This window comes from Polypterus senegalus, chromosome 16, assembly GCF_016835505.1.
Source record: "Polypterus senegalus isolate Bchr_013 chromosome 16, ASM1683550v1, whole genome shotgun sequence".
In the NCBI taxonomy this organism is placed as follows: Eukaryota; Metazoa; Chordata; class Cladistia; order Polypteriformes; family Polypteridae; genus Polypterus; species Polypterus senegalus.
Window position 1 is genome coordinate 93,263,818 of NC_053169.1, and position 16,458 is coordinate 93,280,275.

General features: G+C 39.1%; 1 protein-coding gene across 1 annotated transcript; it reads right to left on the reverse strand.

The window, feature by feature from the left end:
• Nucleotides 1-509: 509 nt before the first annotated feature.
• Nucleotides 510-16,070, reverse strand: gje1 (gap junction protein epsilon 1). The gene is made up of 3 exons (XM_039738900.1): nucleotides 16,032-16,070; nucleotides 8,376-8,558; nucleotides 510-1,083 (listed from the first exon to the last, which is right to left on the reverse strand). The coding sequence occupies exons 1-3, from the start codon at nucleotides 16,068-16,070 to the stop codon at nucleotides 688-690; spliced, it is 618 nt and encodes a 205-aa protein (XP_039594834.1). The 3' UTR covers nucleotides 510-687.
• Nucleotides 16,071-16,458: the final 388 nt, after the last annotated feature.

Consider the following 16,458-nt stretch of genomic DNA (forward strand, 5'->3'; position numbering starts at 1 on the left):
CTGCAGCCTCTGTGCACAGTTTAAGGTTATTTTTCTACCCTTTAAATAATTATATACCAGCTAAAGATTCAGTCGAGGAGTATTTCCCGATAGAAATTAAGAAAAGCACACTCTCATTAGGATAAGCCCGTATTATTCTTTTCAAGATGGCTCACACATAACGGTAAAGCTCCTTTTGCTCTCTCTCTCTCTCTCTCTATTTTTTCTCTTCATTTTCCTTTCAACTTTTCAATATCTGCGCCAGATGGAAAATGAAACTTTATGCATTTATATGGAAAGTTACCAATTTCTTTCTTTTTTTTTTTTCCTGTGGAGGTGCCTGGCAAACGACAAGGCTGTGCGTTCTCGTACATTTACTATTCTGCATCTGCCTCCATGGTGATAAAAGCGTTTGACTGTATTGATATTCAGGACTCCTTACCCTAATGTGGGAAAGAAAAAAATGAGAAAAGAAAGAAAGAAAGAAATAAACTAATAAAAAAGGTAAACCAAAACATGAGATGCCCAACTGTACTACCAAAACTATTTAAAATGCTAGAAAAGAAAATGGCCAGAATATACCCCCAGATGAAGAAGAAGAACAGCGGTATTTCACATGCGGTCTTTCGTAACATTTTTTTAAAGCCTAGATTACAAAAAAAAAATAATTGAATTTGTCTAAAACTTTGCTCTGACTACTGGTTGCCGTCATTGACTTGTCAAATATCCCAGTCTTCTGCAGAGAATCTCAAATATCTCTGCGACACACAGCACCACCGTGATGACAGTGAACGTGTACATGGCGCTGAGGAAGATGGTCTTCTCGAAATGTTCGGGCACCATGCACTTGGTGACGTTGAACTTTTTCTCCAGGGCGCTGGCATCGCACATGTAAATTGGGTGAACCTGAAAGCCAAAAAGGTGACTCTGAAGCCAAAACGCTATGACTTCCAGAATGATTCTTAACAGTACAGAAATGATATAAAACACAGTGTAGATGGGTCGCTGGAGGATTTCTTCTTGATCGATATTCTTACAAGCAGCATAGAGATGAAACACAGCTCCGGGAACCAACACAGTGACCAGCTGTAGTGCCCAGAATACCTGAAAAGGAATTCAACAAATACAAGCCATGTTATTCGGGAGGTAGTCCACAATACTTGGTGTTAATTCTACATGAAAAGAGCAGCTGAGATATTCTACAGTGCCTGTGGAGGTTTTCATGGACAGCATAGCTGCCGAGGACGTGATGGCGGCCAGTTGGGGAGGCTAGGGGATGGCATCGTTGACCTACGCAGAAGATGTTCTCCCTCTTTGATCAGCAAGCGCTCAAGGAGATGAGAATCAGCACCTCCAAGGTCATGGATCTCTCTCTCAGAAGAGGGTAGAGCGCTCTCTCCAGGTGAGGGGAGGATCAGCTAACCCTTTAGTGGAGGAACTCAGGTATCTCAGAATATTGTTCGTGTAACTCGAGGTCAGCAACCATAATGGAGTGGCTATGGCTGTACTGGGGGGTCTTGTACTGGTCCATGGTGGTGAATTGGGAGCAGAGTGTAAGGACAAAGCTTTTAGTTAATCAGTTGATCTACTCACTACTCACTGACTGACTGACTCACTGACTCACTCATCACTAATTCTCTAACTTCCCGTGTAGGTAGAAGGCTGAAATTTGGCAGGCTCATTCCTTAAAGCTTACTTACAAAAGTTAGGCAGGTTTCATTTCGAAATTCTACGCATAACGGTCATAACTGGAACCTACTTACATACATATATACGGCCATAGCCTGCAGCTCGGTCGCTGTGTGAGGCGGAGTTACGTCCCTCATCGTCACGCCTCCCACATAATTGAGTGCCTGCCCATATAAGGTCGTCCGTCAGCAGCAATCCAATAGACACATTGCCGCTAAATATTCGCGGGTGAAGGACTGTGCCTATGCAAACGAAGATGAGATGGTCAGGGATAGACTAGTGTTTGGCACAAACTCAGCAAAAGTACGTGAGAAACTTTTAAGTGCCGGGTCTGAGCTAACATTAAATAAAGCCGAGGACATCGCAAGATCGCACGAGATAGCACAAGCACAGCTGAGAACCTTTGATGCATGTACTCCGAGCGGCTCACGTGAACTGAATTTGAATGCAGTATGCAGAGAACAAGTAAGAGCTCCAAAGAGCGCTGAACAAAAAAACGCATTACACAATTGAGAAGGCAGCAAAAGAATATGAAGCGGGTGACGCATACACGCATATTCATCAGTGCAGCTACTGTGGAAACAAAGCACACGGTGGAAAAAGTCAATGTCCAGCTAAAGGAAGACAGTGTAAAAAATGTGGCAAATTGAACCACTTCGCTAAAGTTTGCAGGACCGGGAAAGGTAAACCCGTGCATGCAGGGTGTGATGTCTGAGATAAAGAGGAAGACGAGCTGTTTATTGATGCAGTAAGAAAGGAACAACCCTCTGAATCTGAACAAGCCTTTGAGGACATATCAATAGGAAAGCAAAGTGTAAAGCTTAAGTTTAAATTAAGTTCATAGACTCGCTGCCGCTGTCGTTTGTCATGCCTAAGACGAATACGATATTCGCGAGATACAAGTTTAATGAGAAGACGCAGGGTATAAACGAGACTTTTGATCACTTTGTAACGGAGTTAAAATTGCTGGTGAAGGACTGTGCTTATGCAAACGAATAGTAAAGCAAGGTGTAAAGCATATCTTTAAATTAAGTTCATAGACACGCTGCCGCTGCCATTTGTCATGCCGAGAGACTGTGTTTGTGGAGGGATGGACAGTTAAGGCGGGTGGGGGAGTCACATCATCATCTCCCCTCCCATTCACCTCATTTCATTCACTTCATTTCGCTCCGAGATGAGCTCCACAGCTGACGCGGTCTTGCCATTCTTTTTCCTTAGTGTTTACTCCTCTCTCCTTTACTGATTTATATAAAGGAGAGTTGAGATTCAAGAATCTGTGTTTGTGGAGGGCTGGAGAGTTAAGGCGGGTGGGGGAGTCACGTCATCATCTCCCCTCCCATTCACCTCATTTCATTTACCTCATTTCGCTCCGAGCTGAGCTCCGCAGCTAACGCGGTCTTGCGGAAACAACTTTGTGACGCTGTCGCCAAATACTCACAGAAAAATCCACAAGTGAATAGACACGCTGTCGCTAGAGTTTCTCCACACTCTGAATCCTCCAGGCACTCCTGAGCATAATCTAATTTTGAAGGTTGGGGCACCAATAATGTTACTGAAAAACTTACAGCCACCGAAACTTTGTAATGGCACAAGACTTCAGGTCACGTGTCTGCAAAAGAACCTAATTAAGGCAACTATTTTTACTGGCACTTGCTTAGAGGAGAGAGTTTTTATTCCTCGCATTCCTGTTATACCCTCTGATCTCCCATTTCAATTCAAATTCCTCCAATTTCCAGTAAGGCTCTGCTTCGCAATGACAATTAATAAGTCTCAGGGACAGAACCTACAAAAGGTTGCCATTGATTTGAGGCAAGATTGCTTTTCACATGGCCAACTATACGTTGCATGCTCAAGAGTAAGCTTGGTCATATTACAACCGGTGTGCCAAGCTGAAAACGTGGTATACAAAGAGATCCTTAACAAATAATTATTGGTATATTTTCCCTCAGTTTAAAAAGGTTTACTTTTCTTCTTAATAAAAATTTAAAAGCAGTACTTTGCCGCTGCGAAGCGCGGGTATTTTGCTAGTATATATATATATAATTCTAATGTCTGTCCATCTATAATGCCATTACTCACAAACTAATGGGGCCAAAACTTTGAACTTAGTCTTAAAGCTTGACTGGATATGTTCTGGAATAAATAAATGTAAGTAGTGGCAACCTGTAGAGCAGAATGTCACGATCCCAGCGAGCCCTTCCACCTTAACAAAACAAGTGTCTGTTTACCTGAGTATCTGTGTGTCCATTCGGTTGCTGTGTCTCTGTCATAACAACAGGTGGCACATCACAAACAATTGTAGTAATTAAATGCACTACATTTGTCATTCCAACAGATGGCGCATCACAAACATTTATAGTAATTAAATGCACTGCATTTGTCATTCCAACGGATGGCGCATCACAAACATTCATAGTAATTAAATGCATTGTATTTGTCATTCCAACGGATGGCGCATCACAAACATTTATAGTAATTAAATGCATTGCATTTGTCATTTCAACGGATGGCGCATCACAAACATTCATAGTAATTAAATGCACTACATTTGTCATTCCAACAGATGGCACATCACAAACATTCATAGTAATTAAATGCATTGTATTTGTCATTCCAACAGATGGCTCATCACAAACATTTGTAGTAATTAAATGCATACTTGCATACTCCATTATGGGAGATGGATGTCTGAAGTGGAGCTCCGTTAGCAGCGGTGTTATTTTTTCTCTTATTTCTTATTATCCCGAGGTATCCTATATCTACCCAACCCGAGGAGGTTTTATTACAGTATATGCAAGCATATATAAACATGAGCGTCAAGAAAGGGGTTCAGAAAGAAACAAAATCTAAAGCTAAAGCATTCACGACTCAAATTGAAACAGCCAAACATTTGTCATCCACCGCAGATGGAAAAGCAACAGCTGCGAATTCCGAATGCATAAAACTCAGACAGACTTGCTGCTCTGGAAGATGGATGCACAAGGAATAATATTAGAATCGAAGGTCTACCTGAGAATCATGAAAGTCCAAACCCAGTGAAATTCATAGCTGAACTATTCTCAAAAATAATTAGAGAGGACTTTAAATCAGACACCGAGATAGCAGCAGCTTACCGCTGCTAAAAGGTTAGTTTTGTATAACTAATCTGTTAGCAGCTTCGAGTACCCTTTGATTCCCATGGAAATCAAGTTTGACTGCTCTGTTAGTGGAAAGAAACCTGGGTGTGTGTGCGCTTTATTAGGGCAAGAAGTGGCAAGGAAAGTGGCTATGTTTTACTAGAACTGTTTTCAAAAAGATCTCTCTCGGTTCAGTGCCACCATGCTCCAAAAACGGAGCTTTTAGTTGCTTTTCTGATGCTGTCAGCTTAATGGAGCTGGCCATCTGTTGCTATTTAGTTAAAGGAGCTCCTTCTTTTCATTTTTCAATTAAGGACTTATAATCTGTAACTAAGGAACTGGGCCATCTGGGAACTGTCATCTGGGACTGAATGAAGACTGAATGAACCCAGTGGCATAGCTAGGGGGAGGCAAGGGGGGCATCTGTCTCTGGGCGCAGCATCCAGGGGGCACCAAATTGATGTTACAAAATTTTAGAATGAAATGTTTTCCATTCTTAAATGCACTAAAAAGTAAATAAAAAACATTTGCATACTCAGTCCGTCACTCCATCAGTATGAGGAGATCTTTTTCCTGTGCTGTTTGACTCTTTCTGATTTCGAAGCACGTATTAGTTCTGTATACCCAACAGATAATAATTTATCCCCTCCACTACTCTAACATGCTTGACTCCCACCCAGAAACATTTTTGACGTTATTAAAAAGGTCGCACGACTGACATGAGGCATTAGTGTATCGTTGTCTAAGTTGTGCCAAGTGATTTGTGTTTATGTGTTTGATAGAAAATTGATTGGGCTGTGGTGAAGTATTCTAGTAGATGGCTGCAAGTCTAGACGTTTCCCCATCATATTTTCCTATGAATAAATTGTAAGTAATGCAGTTTTTATAAATATATAATTATTTTGCTTTATAATTTGCTATATACTTTCTTTAAAATCATTTTTAAATGCGGAAAACAAATTTTTTCCTACATAAACTAATGACAGATTTAGATTTTAAAGAACACGGTTGGCGTTATCATTTTCGGAGACTTATATGAATTTTTTTTATTAAAATACTATTATTTTAAATACATTTTTTTTTTATTTCTTTTGCTTCCCCATTGCATTTTGGCAAACAGGAGGGGGCACGAAATCTTCAGTTGTCCCTGGGCACTGAAAACCCTAGCTAGGCCTCTGAATGAATCCAACCAGGTTGTACAGTACACCTCATTGTACTGCTTACATTTCCTATAATATAATTAGACATATATAAATGAAAGACCTGTGTGTGTGTGTGTGTGTGTGTGTGTGTGTGTGTATTTGGAGTAGTCCACTCTGCTCACGTCTAACCACAGCCACAGAAGTTGGTGTGAATTCTACAGATTATGTACAAGCTTACACAAGTGTGACTTGCATTTGGTGAAATTCATCACTCACTACAACAGACCTGTGTCCAGCAAACGCTGTCGGACAACAAAGACGAAGAGACACAACGTCAGAATGAAGCGAGCGCCACAGATGAACAACATACAAGTGAATCACCTCAGCAATGGAAGGCGAGGCTTGAAGTTTTCACTAAAAACATTGTCTATCTGGAGGTGTTTTCTCGAGACAAAGATTAATAGGACTCATAGGCTAAGATATGGCTAAGATAAGGTATCACCTTAAGGTGTCTTCTTACGAAAGCCAGTGGGGCAGCAAGCACAGGTGGACCCACATCCTCTGCACCGGGTCATTCTTAAGAGGTTAGCTGACGCCTCTCCAAGTTCACGAATAAAGTAAAACTGACTGCCAAGGAGTATTTGGGTTGTTTTTTGTCCTGAAGACAACACGCAACAATCTAACATAATAATAATAATAATAATAATAATAATAATAATAATACGAGCTGGACTGGTACTCTGTCCAGGGATGTCTCCTGCCTTGTAACCCTGAAAGGACTGCCACCCTATCCTGGTGTTGTTTCTGTCTTTTGCCCAATACATGATGTGACCTGCAACTCTGTCAAAGATAAGCAGGTTTGAAAAATGGATATTATATTATATTATATTATATTATATTATATTATATTATATTATATTATATTATATTATATTATATTATCTGCAGTGGGCTGGCGCCCTGCCCAGGGATTTGTTCCTGCCTTGTGCCCTGTGTTGGCTGGGATTGGCTCCAGCAGACCCCGTGACCCTGTGTTAGGATATAGCGGGTTGGATAATGGATTTATATTATATTATATTATATTATATTATATTATATTATATTATAATTCACTGAACTGCTACCCTATCCAGGAATTTTTCCTGCTTTCTGCCCCTGAACTGGATTAATCAGGTTTGATAATATAATATAATATAATATAATATAATATAATATAATATAATACCTGGAGTTAACTTTTTTCCTTAAACAAAACACTGTACACATTTTTTAATAGAAATTCTTAACACATTTTAAGTTAACAAATTGAACCTTCCTCCTTCAACATTACAAAGATCCTTAAAACAATCTGCAGTTTATAGATAGATAGATAGATAGATAGATAGATAGATAGATAGATAGATAGATAGATAGATAGATAGATATGAAAGGCACTATATGACAAAGATAGATAGATAGATAGATAGATAGATAGATAGATAGATAGATAGATAGATAGATAGATATGGAAGGCACTATATGACAAAGATAGATAGATAGATAGATAGATAGATAGATAGATAGATAGATAGATAGATAGATAGATAATATGAAAGGCACTAGATAGATAGATAGATAGATAGATAGATAGATAGATAGATAGATAGATAGATAGATAGATAGATAGATAGATAGATAGATAGATATGGAAGGCACTATATGACAAAGATAGATAGATAGATAGATAGATAGATAGATAGATAGATAGATAGATAGATAGATAGATAGATAAGAAAGGCACTATATGACAAAGATAGATAGATAGATAGATAGATAGATAGATAGATAGATAGATAGATAGATAGATAGATAGATAGATATGAAAGGCACTATATGACATAGATAGATAGATAGATAGATAGATAGATAGATAGATAGATAGATAGATAGATAGATAAGAAAGGCACTATATGACAAAGACAGATAGATAGATAGATAGATAGATAGATAGATAGATAGATAGATAGATAGATAGATAGATATGAAAGGCACTATATGACAAAGATAGATAGATAGATAGATAGATAGATAGATAGATAGATAGATAGATAGATAGATAGATATGGAAGGCACTATATGACAAAGATAGATAGATAGATAGATAGATAGATAGATAGATAGATAGATAGATAGATAGATAGATAGATAGATAGATAGATAGATAGATAGCGTAGTTGGCAGGATTAGATAGATAGATAGATAGATAGATAGATAGATAGATAGATAGATAGATAGATAGATAGATAGCGTAGTTGGCAGGATTAGATAGATAGACAGACAGACATGGAAGGCCCTCTATAGTCAGAAAGATACCCCCCCTCTCTCTGTGTCTCCCATGAAGTATGTAACAAAAGAAGACAAACCCCAACTCAAGTGCCCCCCCCCCATTCACACAATGTTACAGTTTTACCTGAGGTGTTATCGGCCTGAATTGGTTGTAACAGAAGAGGTTTAACTCTCTCTTATCAGGATCACAGCTGAAGTGTAAAGCCTCATTGCCATAAACTGCAAATCCCAGAACCCCAAGAAAGAACATGCGCACAGAGCCAAAGAAGAGGGTGTGAAACTGACCAATCACTGTTGGAGGCCTGAGCTGAAAGAGGAGGAAAGACATATATATTTATTTTGTTGCAAGATATAGGTTTTCCTAAAATAACATGATATCATAAAGAAAATAGTGAAGTTAACTATGCATTATACATGTCTTCAGAATTCTGAACAGTTGATTTTTTAAGGCAGCAGACATCCAAATTCCAATTCATAAAAAGTACACGGCTGACATTCTATGTACATCATTGTTTCTATGAAATGACCCACATACTACACATATTATTATTCCGTCTTAGAAAGTGACTCATCCAAGGCCACAAAGCCCTTCAATGCATGCACGTCTTAAGCAGACATATCTAGAGTAAGGTGCTAAAGGGCTGGTGCCCAGTCAAAGAACACCGGGCACAGGCTCAGACCCAATCCAAGAAGGGGCACTTTCCCATGACAAGACTCACTCACTCACTCCGTCACATTATGTCATGTATGCTGCTATACATCTTGAGATGACAAGTGATAAACTGAGTGGTCCTGAAGTCCAGCCCACGCAGCTGGCAATTAAGGTGCAGTCAAACTAATGAGAGCAGCAACACAACCAGGCCACTGTGCCAATCAGACGAGAAGGCATACAGATATTATTCTTAGCACAAGTATACTTGTGCTGCCTACTCTGAAGTAGGCTTTTTCTCTTCCTATATAAACTTTATACCCACAGAAACAAAAACAGGCTTATCTGAAACAAGGGAAAAAAATGAATTTAGGTCAATAGCATTCTGAAAAATAAAATTGGCGGACACACTGATAAACCTATGCATTTCTTTTATTCTTCTGCCTGGAATTAACTTTCACATTTCTAGACTCCACTGCCAGCTCATCAATCCAGGGTGCTGAATTTAAATGCGACATCTGGATGTTGTGGGCTCTGCAGGTTCTCCCCTGTGTGTGTGTAGGTCCTGTGATAGACTGGCATCCTGTCCAGGGCTGTTTTTCTTGCCAATCAACAAATGCTGCTGGTCACTTTGTAACCACAAACTGGATTAGCGGGTTTGAGAATATTATATTATTCTTGTATTGCTTTATTTAAATGCACTACCAGTGAAAAGTCTGGGCACACCCAGAAACGCATTTTTGATACAAAGCGGCATCTTTGTTTTATTACCGATTTAAATACTGTATACAGCCAAAGCATTCCTAGTGTTGCTAAACGATTTTAAATTTATTACTCACGTTTGACTGCAAAGCCCCATTTTCAGCAGCCATCCTTCAAGGTCTAATGGTCAGCTCCCTTAGCTCATCTTTAACATGTCATATAAATACGCTCGTTGGTTATTAGATAAACCTCTGTAGTGAACAGCAGTGCTAATGCGACTTGAGTTCAAAGGCATTACCTAAAGTTCAAATGGCCAAAGTGAAACAACTTTCTCAAGAAGCATGTCCGTCTATCTCTTATCTTAATGATGGCTATTCCATGGGACAGATGGTCAAGAAACTGAAGATGTCATTCCTTTTACTGTCTTGAGAGATGGCGACCAAGTAGATCTAACCAGGATTGAAAATGAAGCTTAGCTGCACGAGAGGTCAGGTACACCCTTGGTGCTGGCTCTGTAATGAGCACTTGATGGTTCTTTACTGGGTTGTGTGGATCCTCATGGAACCATTTGGGTGATAAAGCATCATTTCATTCTGGGATGGCTTCTTTGCATAGGAAGTTGGTTCTTTGTGCTTTGAAAAATTTCCTAATATGCTTCAAACAAATTGAAATCTTTAATGTATGATGGGCTACCTAGAAGGACACTAAGAGATGAACTCTTTCAGGGCTGATGTCGACTTTTGTCAAATGGAGGAGATGACGATGGTAATCGACCGTAAACTTTGACAAAACCAACCGTTCTGTTTTAATTGGACTCTTGTTGCTAGAAGAAAAGTTTGATTCATTGGTTTGACTGAGATTTCCTGCGCTCGTGTGAGTGGCAAGGCGCAAAAATGGCAAAAATGGCACTGACATTTGGTGAGAGATCAAAGTGAATGCGTAAAGCAAAACACTCCATGGATGACGTTTTGCCTGTTATCTCTGAACTGGACTATGACTTGTCGAATTCAGATTTTGATACAAGTGACTGAAAATGAATGTGAGGTTCCAGCTTCAGCGGATTAGTCCCCACCTAATCGTTGTACTGACAATGTTCGCCAGGGAGGACTCCCATTTAACAATGATAACAGGTAGAAACCAGCAAAACCAAGGAGCTGGCGGTGGATTTTAGGAGGCCCAAGCCCCTCATGGACCCTGTGATCATCAGAGGTGACTGTGCAGATCTATAAATACCTGGGAGTGCAGCTGGATGATAAACTGGACTGCACTGCCAATACTGATGCTCTGTGTAAGAAAGGTCAGAGCCGACTATACTTCTTAGAAGGCTGGCGTCCTTCAACATCTGCAGTAAGATGCCGCAGATGTTCTATCAGACGGTTGTGGTGAGAGCCCTCTTCTACACGGTGGTGTGCTGGGGAGGCAGCATAAAGTAGAGGGACGTCTCACACCTGGTCAAACTGGTGAGAAAGGTAGGCTCTGTTGTAGGCACAGAGCTGGACAGTTTGACATGCGTGGCAGAGCGACGGGCGCTGAGCAGACTCCTGTCCATCATGGAGAATCCACTGCATCCACTGAACAGGATCATCTCCAGACAGAGGAGCAGGTTCAGTGACAGACTGCTGTCACCATCCTGCTCCACTGACAGACTGAGGAGACCCCACACTATGCGACTGTTCAGTTCCACCCGGAGGGGTAAACGTTAACATTATACAAAGTTATTGTCTGTTATACCTGCATTGTTATCACTCTTTAATTTAATTTCTTTTTAATCAGTATGCTGCTGCTGGAGTGTGTGAATTTCCCCTTGGGATTAATAAAGTATCTATCTATCTATCTATCTATCTATCTATCTATCTATCTATCTATCTATCTATCTATCTATCTATCTATCTATCTATCTATCTATCTATCTATCTATCTATCTATAGTGCCTTTCATATCTATCTATCTATCTATCTATCTATCTATCTATCTATCTATCTATCTATCTATATATAGTGCCTTTCATATCTATCTATCTATCTATCTCTATCTATCTATCTATCTATCTATCTATCTTTTAGTAGTGATATATCTATCTATCTATCTATAATATAGTGCCTTTCATCTATCTATCTATCTATCTATCTATCTATCTATCTATCTATCTATCTATCTATCTATAGTGCCTATCTATCTATCTATCTATCTATCTATCTATCTATCTATCTATCTATCTATCTATCTATCTATCTATGTTTGCACTGTGACTTTGACCCAGCCACGCAAACACAGCCTGGCAGCCACAGCATGCAGCAGCAGATGTTTTATGTTGATTTCTGTGTGAAACCTTTGCTTTTCAGAAAATGTTTTTTTGGAAAAAATATTCAGCCCTCAAAGAGTTAAAGAAACCTGGGGCTGGCCCGTGTTGATGTATGCGTTGAAAACTGTGATCCACTGGTATTTCACAAGTCTGTTGCCTTCTCTTCTGGGTTATTTACTGTATAGATGGAAATTAATGCAGGGTCTTTCTTGAACCTTTATGTGGATGTGTCTCTCGGGAGCCCACAATGGTTCCCCTACGTCATCTCTCTCTGAAGAACCGCTCCGTTATGGCACCTTTAGAGTCGGTAGCTTTGAGAAACAGACACCTTAAAGGTCCTCAGTTGGCTTCTTCTTTTAAATGCCCACCAAATACGAGTGACAACAGGAGATGATTTCGGAATGCAGGTTCTGCCAGGCAGAGTGTCAAAGAAAATGCCATTTCTAAAACTGGCAAATAAAGAGAGAATTGAAAATGGGCAAACGAACACAGACATTGGAAAAGCGTATCATGGTCAGCGTCCAGGAGTCCCCTCCTTCTGCATTGTAGATGGCAATGGAGTTTGGCGTGTATTTAAGGAAGAAGTCAACTGAGGACCCATAAGGCTGGGCTGTCTTAACGCATGGGCATGCTGGGCAGTTGCCTGGGGGCCCCACGCCAATCTATGTATGGTGTGACTTGCTGTGAATAAATAAGTAAAATACTCTACTAAACTATAGATATTTGTTATTGTATTACAAGTGGACATTCGCCTCTGATTTAGTATCACGGTCACCTCTGTCACCTCACGTGCCTGTATGTGTACGGATCTCACGCACGACATCACGTCAAAGCGTACATGTTAACGGCACTTCAACTCGGTTTTCTGCAAAGAAATTTCACAAATGTTTGTGTTGAACATTTGATTCATAATAAATATTTCATAGTCATTTCATACTGGGTCATCTCCGTCTGTATGGTTTACCAATTGAGTGTTCTTCATATGTTGAAGGCTGAAATGTTTCTGTTGATTAATCTTTGATGTTCAGCATGTTTTTAATGATTTTGTTGGAAGTACCAATACCATAAATATATGTTTCATTTTATCGACCACTTACATTTCTATTTCTGCCAGTGCACTGCTTTGCCCGGAGGCCTATAATGCTGTTAGGATGATTCTGCCATAAAGGAGTTTGTTTCTCACGCCACACACTCAGATGTGCTTCTCCTCTTGTGCAGTTGTGTATCTGGGCCTTGCCCTTCTGCCTCTTGTCTCAAGACAGCAATGGACGCCATGGTACGAAATCTTCAGTTTCTTGATCACCTGTAGCACAGAAGACTTCTATTCATGGTAAGTCATTTGATCCAGACTAGGGTCTCGGGCAGGGGGTACTGAAGCCTATCACAGGGTGCCAGTCCATCGGGGGGCAAACACAGAGGATAAGCTAAGGGAGCTGACCGTTAGGACGCTGAAGGAATGAAAGTGGGGCTTTGTGGTCAAGCGTGAATAATAAATGACAAATCAACGCATTTCAAGCAGTAATGGCCATTAGCACTAGTAATGTCATTTTAAATCAAGTTAAAAGACATCCATTTGTATCAAAAACATGAACATTTATAGGTGGGTCCAGACTGACAGAATTTGAATATTCCTCTGTAGCATCGACACAAACAAGGACATCAAAAGAGATTAATTAAGCGTATCTTAGTGAACGAGTTTCACAAAAGTAATGACTCTGAAGTGTCACCTGACTACAGAAGCTACCGCAAAGCTTCAGTGAAAAGAAACAAAGAGGAGCCGCCCGCCTGTCGTTGAACCATCAAGGAGCATGAAATGAATGTGAAATGAACGCAGCCAACAATTATCACTCTTACATTGTGAGTTCAATGGTTTCATTTTGTTTTTAATTTATATCTTACCATTTTACCAAACCAAACCATCTCAAGTTAAACAATTTAATTGAAAATAGACCCAAACATCGGCCTATTACCAACATGAGATTGACATCACTTAACAACACCAAAATATACTGTACTAATTGACTGCCTACATCATCTTCTTCTTATTATTATTATTTTTATTATTATTATTATTAATAATGCTACTAATAATAATAATAATAATACACGGTGGCACAGTGGTAGTGCTGCTGCCTCGCAGTAAGGAGACCTGAGTTAATTTCCCGGGACCTCCCTGCGTGGAGTTTGCATGTTCTCCCCGTGTCTGCGTGGGTTTCCACCCACAGTCCAAAGACATGAAGGTTAGGTGCATTGGTGATTCTAAATTGTCCCTGGTGTGTGCTTGGTGTGTGGGTGTGGGTGTGCCCTGTGGTGGGCTGGCGCCCTGCCCGGGGTTTGTTCCTGCCCTGTGCCCTGTGCTGGCTGGGATTGGCTCCAGCAGACCCCCGTGACCCTGTGTTAGGTTATAGAGGGTTGGATGATGGATGGATAATAGTAATAGTAATGTTATTATTATTATTATTATTATTTATAAGTACATTTTTACTATAGTCATTGGATGCAATGCAATTTTATGTTGTTCATTGGAGAAGGAAGAGTTGCCTCTCTGATGTAGGGTTTCAGTTTCACATACACACATACATTTCACATACAGTTTCACCAGTTTATCAAAAATAACACAGCCTAAGTCAGCTTTCATAATCTCAAAAAAACATTCAAAACATGCAAAAATATTGTTGCTAACCATCATTAATTCATTTTTGCTCACGGTGCAAGAATAACAGAGTTATACAGAGAAATTTACAGTTTTGCTGAAGAGTGGGTGTTCCCTTATGCAAATATACTCACTTTATGCAAATTTAGAATTCCGTACCATTATGAGTTTACTGCAACGCAAGAATTATTCATCAAATAGTTTTGCACATTGAAACAATTGATAGTGACAGCTAAAGCAGTGGTTCTCAACCTGTGGGGCGGGCCCTGCTAGGGGGGCGTGAAGATGTGAAAAAAAGAAAACAAGAATCAAAAATGTGAAAAAAAAAAAAAATCTGTTGAAACCAAAACAAATTAACTTAAACTACATTCTGATACTAGAACAATAAATATAGAGTTAGATAAATGTTGATAAAAGGTAAGTAGGTATAATAAAATATATATCTACATTTCAAAATAATGTTAGGGGGGCGCAATTAAAACTGTTATGAAAACTCGGGTTGCAAATACTTAAAGGTTGAGAAACGCTGAGCTAAAGCACTTTATACATTTACAACTTACATGTGTTTACCCATTTAACAGATAGATAGATAGATAGATAGATAGATAGATAGATAGATAGATATGAAAGGCACTATATAATAGATAGATAGATAGATAGATAGATAGATAGATAGATATGAAAGGCACTATAGATAGATAGATAGATAGATAGATAGATAGATAGATAGATAGATAGATAGATAGATATGAAAGGCACTATATGATAGATAGATAGATAGATAGATAGATAGATAGATAGATAGATAGATAGATAGATAGATATGAAAGGCACTATATGATAGATAGATAGATAGATAGATAGATAGATAGATAGATAGATAGATAGATAGATAGATAGATAGATAGATAGATAGAAATGAAAGGCACTATATGATAGATAGATAGATAGATAGATAGATAGATAGATAGATAGATAGATAGATAGATAGATAGATCTTCATCATTATTTAAGCTATTAATTATGCTAACGTTTTATTTTATCTGTTAAAAGTTGATATAATGTATTTTGATTGGATTTTTTTTTCACAGTGTACAACGCAGGTTATAAAAGATGAACTACAAAAGGGTAGAATATAATAAAATGAGACAAAACTGTTACAATACTAAAAATGTTAAAACAAAACACATTTCTTCACAAATATGACACATAATTTACCTGAATGTGAGCTTTTCAAAACAAATACAATGAAATATTCAGCAAATAACAGAAGAGCACTAAAATACAAACCTGAAGGATCAAATGGAATGTTTAGTAGCGTCTGCACACATTCATCCATTAAGCAGGATTAACTGCACAATTAAAGTGTTCTCCTCCCTTTTTTTTTTGTTTTTTTTTTATTAAAACAATAACCTGCTGATCAACAGTGTAGCTGACACTTTCTTTCTTTTTTTTTCAGTAATCTCATACTTACACATCCTTCATAAAAATTCTTGATGTAGTTTAAAGACATGGCTTGGCAGCAGCTGTCCACAAGCAATTATTTTGGAGAGGCCTGCCCTTCATTGCCAATCTGCTGGCATCAGGCAAACTCGCCTCTGATTCCGCGGCTCCAAATGACCCTTTGCTGTTGAAAGCCCTTGTCCATGCATATTTCTCTTTTTATCACTGAAGCCTTAACCATTTTACTCAGGCGGGACAAAAAAAAAAAACACAGCAAAAAGCCAAAAACAAAAGCGGAGGACATGTGGTCTGCCCATAATCCCGTTTGAACCCTGTCAGCAGAAAACGACCTCAGTGATAAAATACAATAGGGAGCGAGAAAACATGGAACAAAATACAATAGCCAGCACCCGACTGACTTAAGTGCATCCTCTACATAGAGTTGTGCGTGTGTGACC

What these genes read in the sequence shown, in the direction of transcription:
- gje1 (XM_039738900.1), bottom strand. Translation starts at nt 16,070, where the DNA reads ATGTCTTTAAACTACATCAAGAATTTTTATGAAGGATGT. An exon ending in AGAATTTTTATGAAGGATGT is followed by an intron (nt 8,559 to 16,031) that starts GTAAGTATGAGA and finishes CTCCTCTTTCAG; the next exon opens with CTCAGGCCTCCAACAGTGAT. An exon ending in TCAGGCCGATAACACCTCAG is followed by an intron (nt 1,084 to 8,375) that starts GTAAAACTGTAA and finishes ATTCCTTTTCAG; the next exon opens with GTATTCTGGGCACTACAGCT.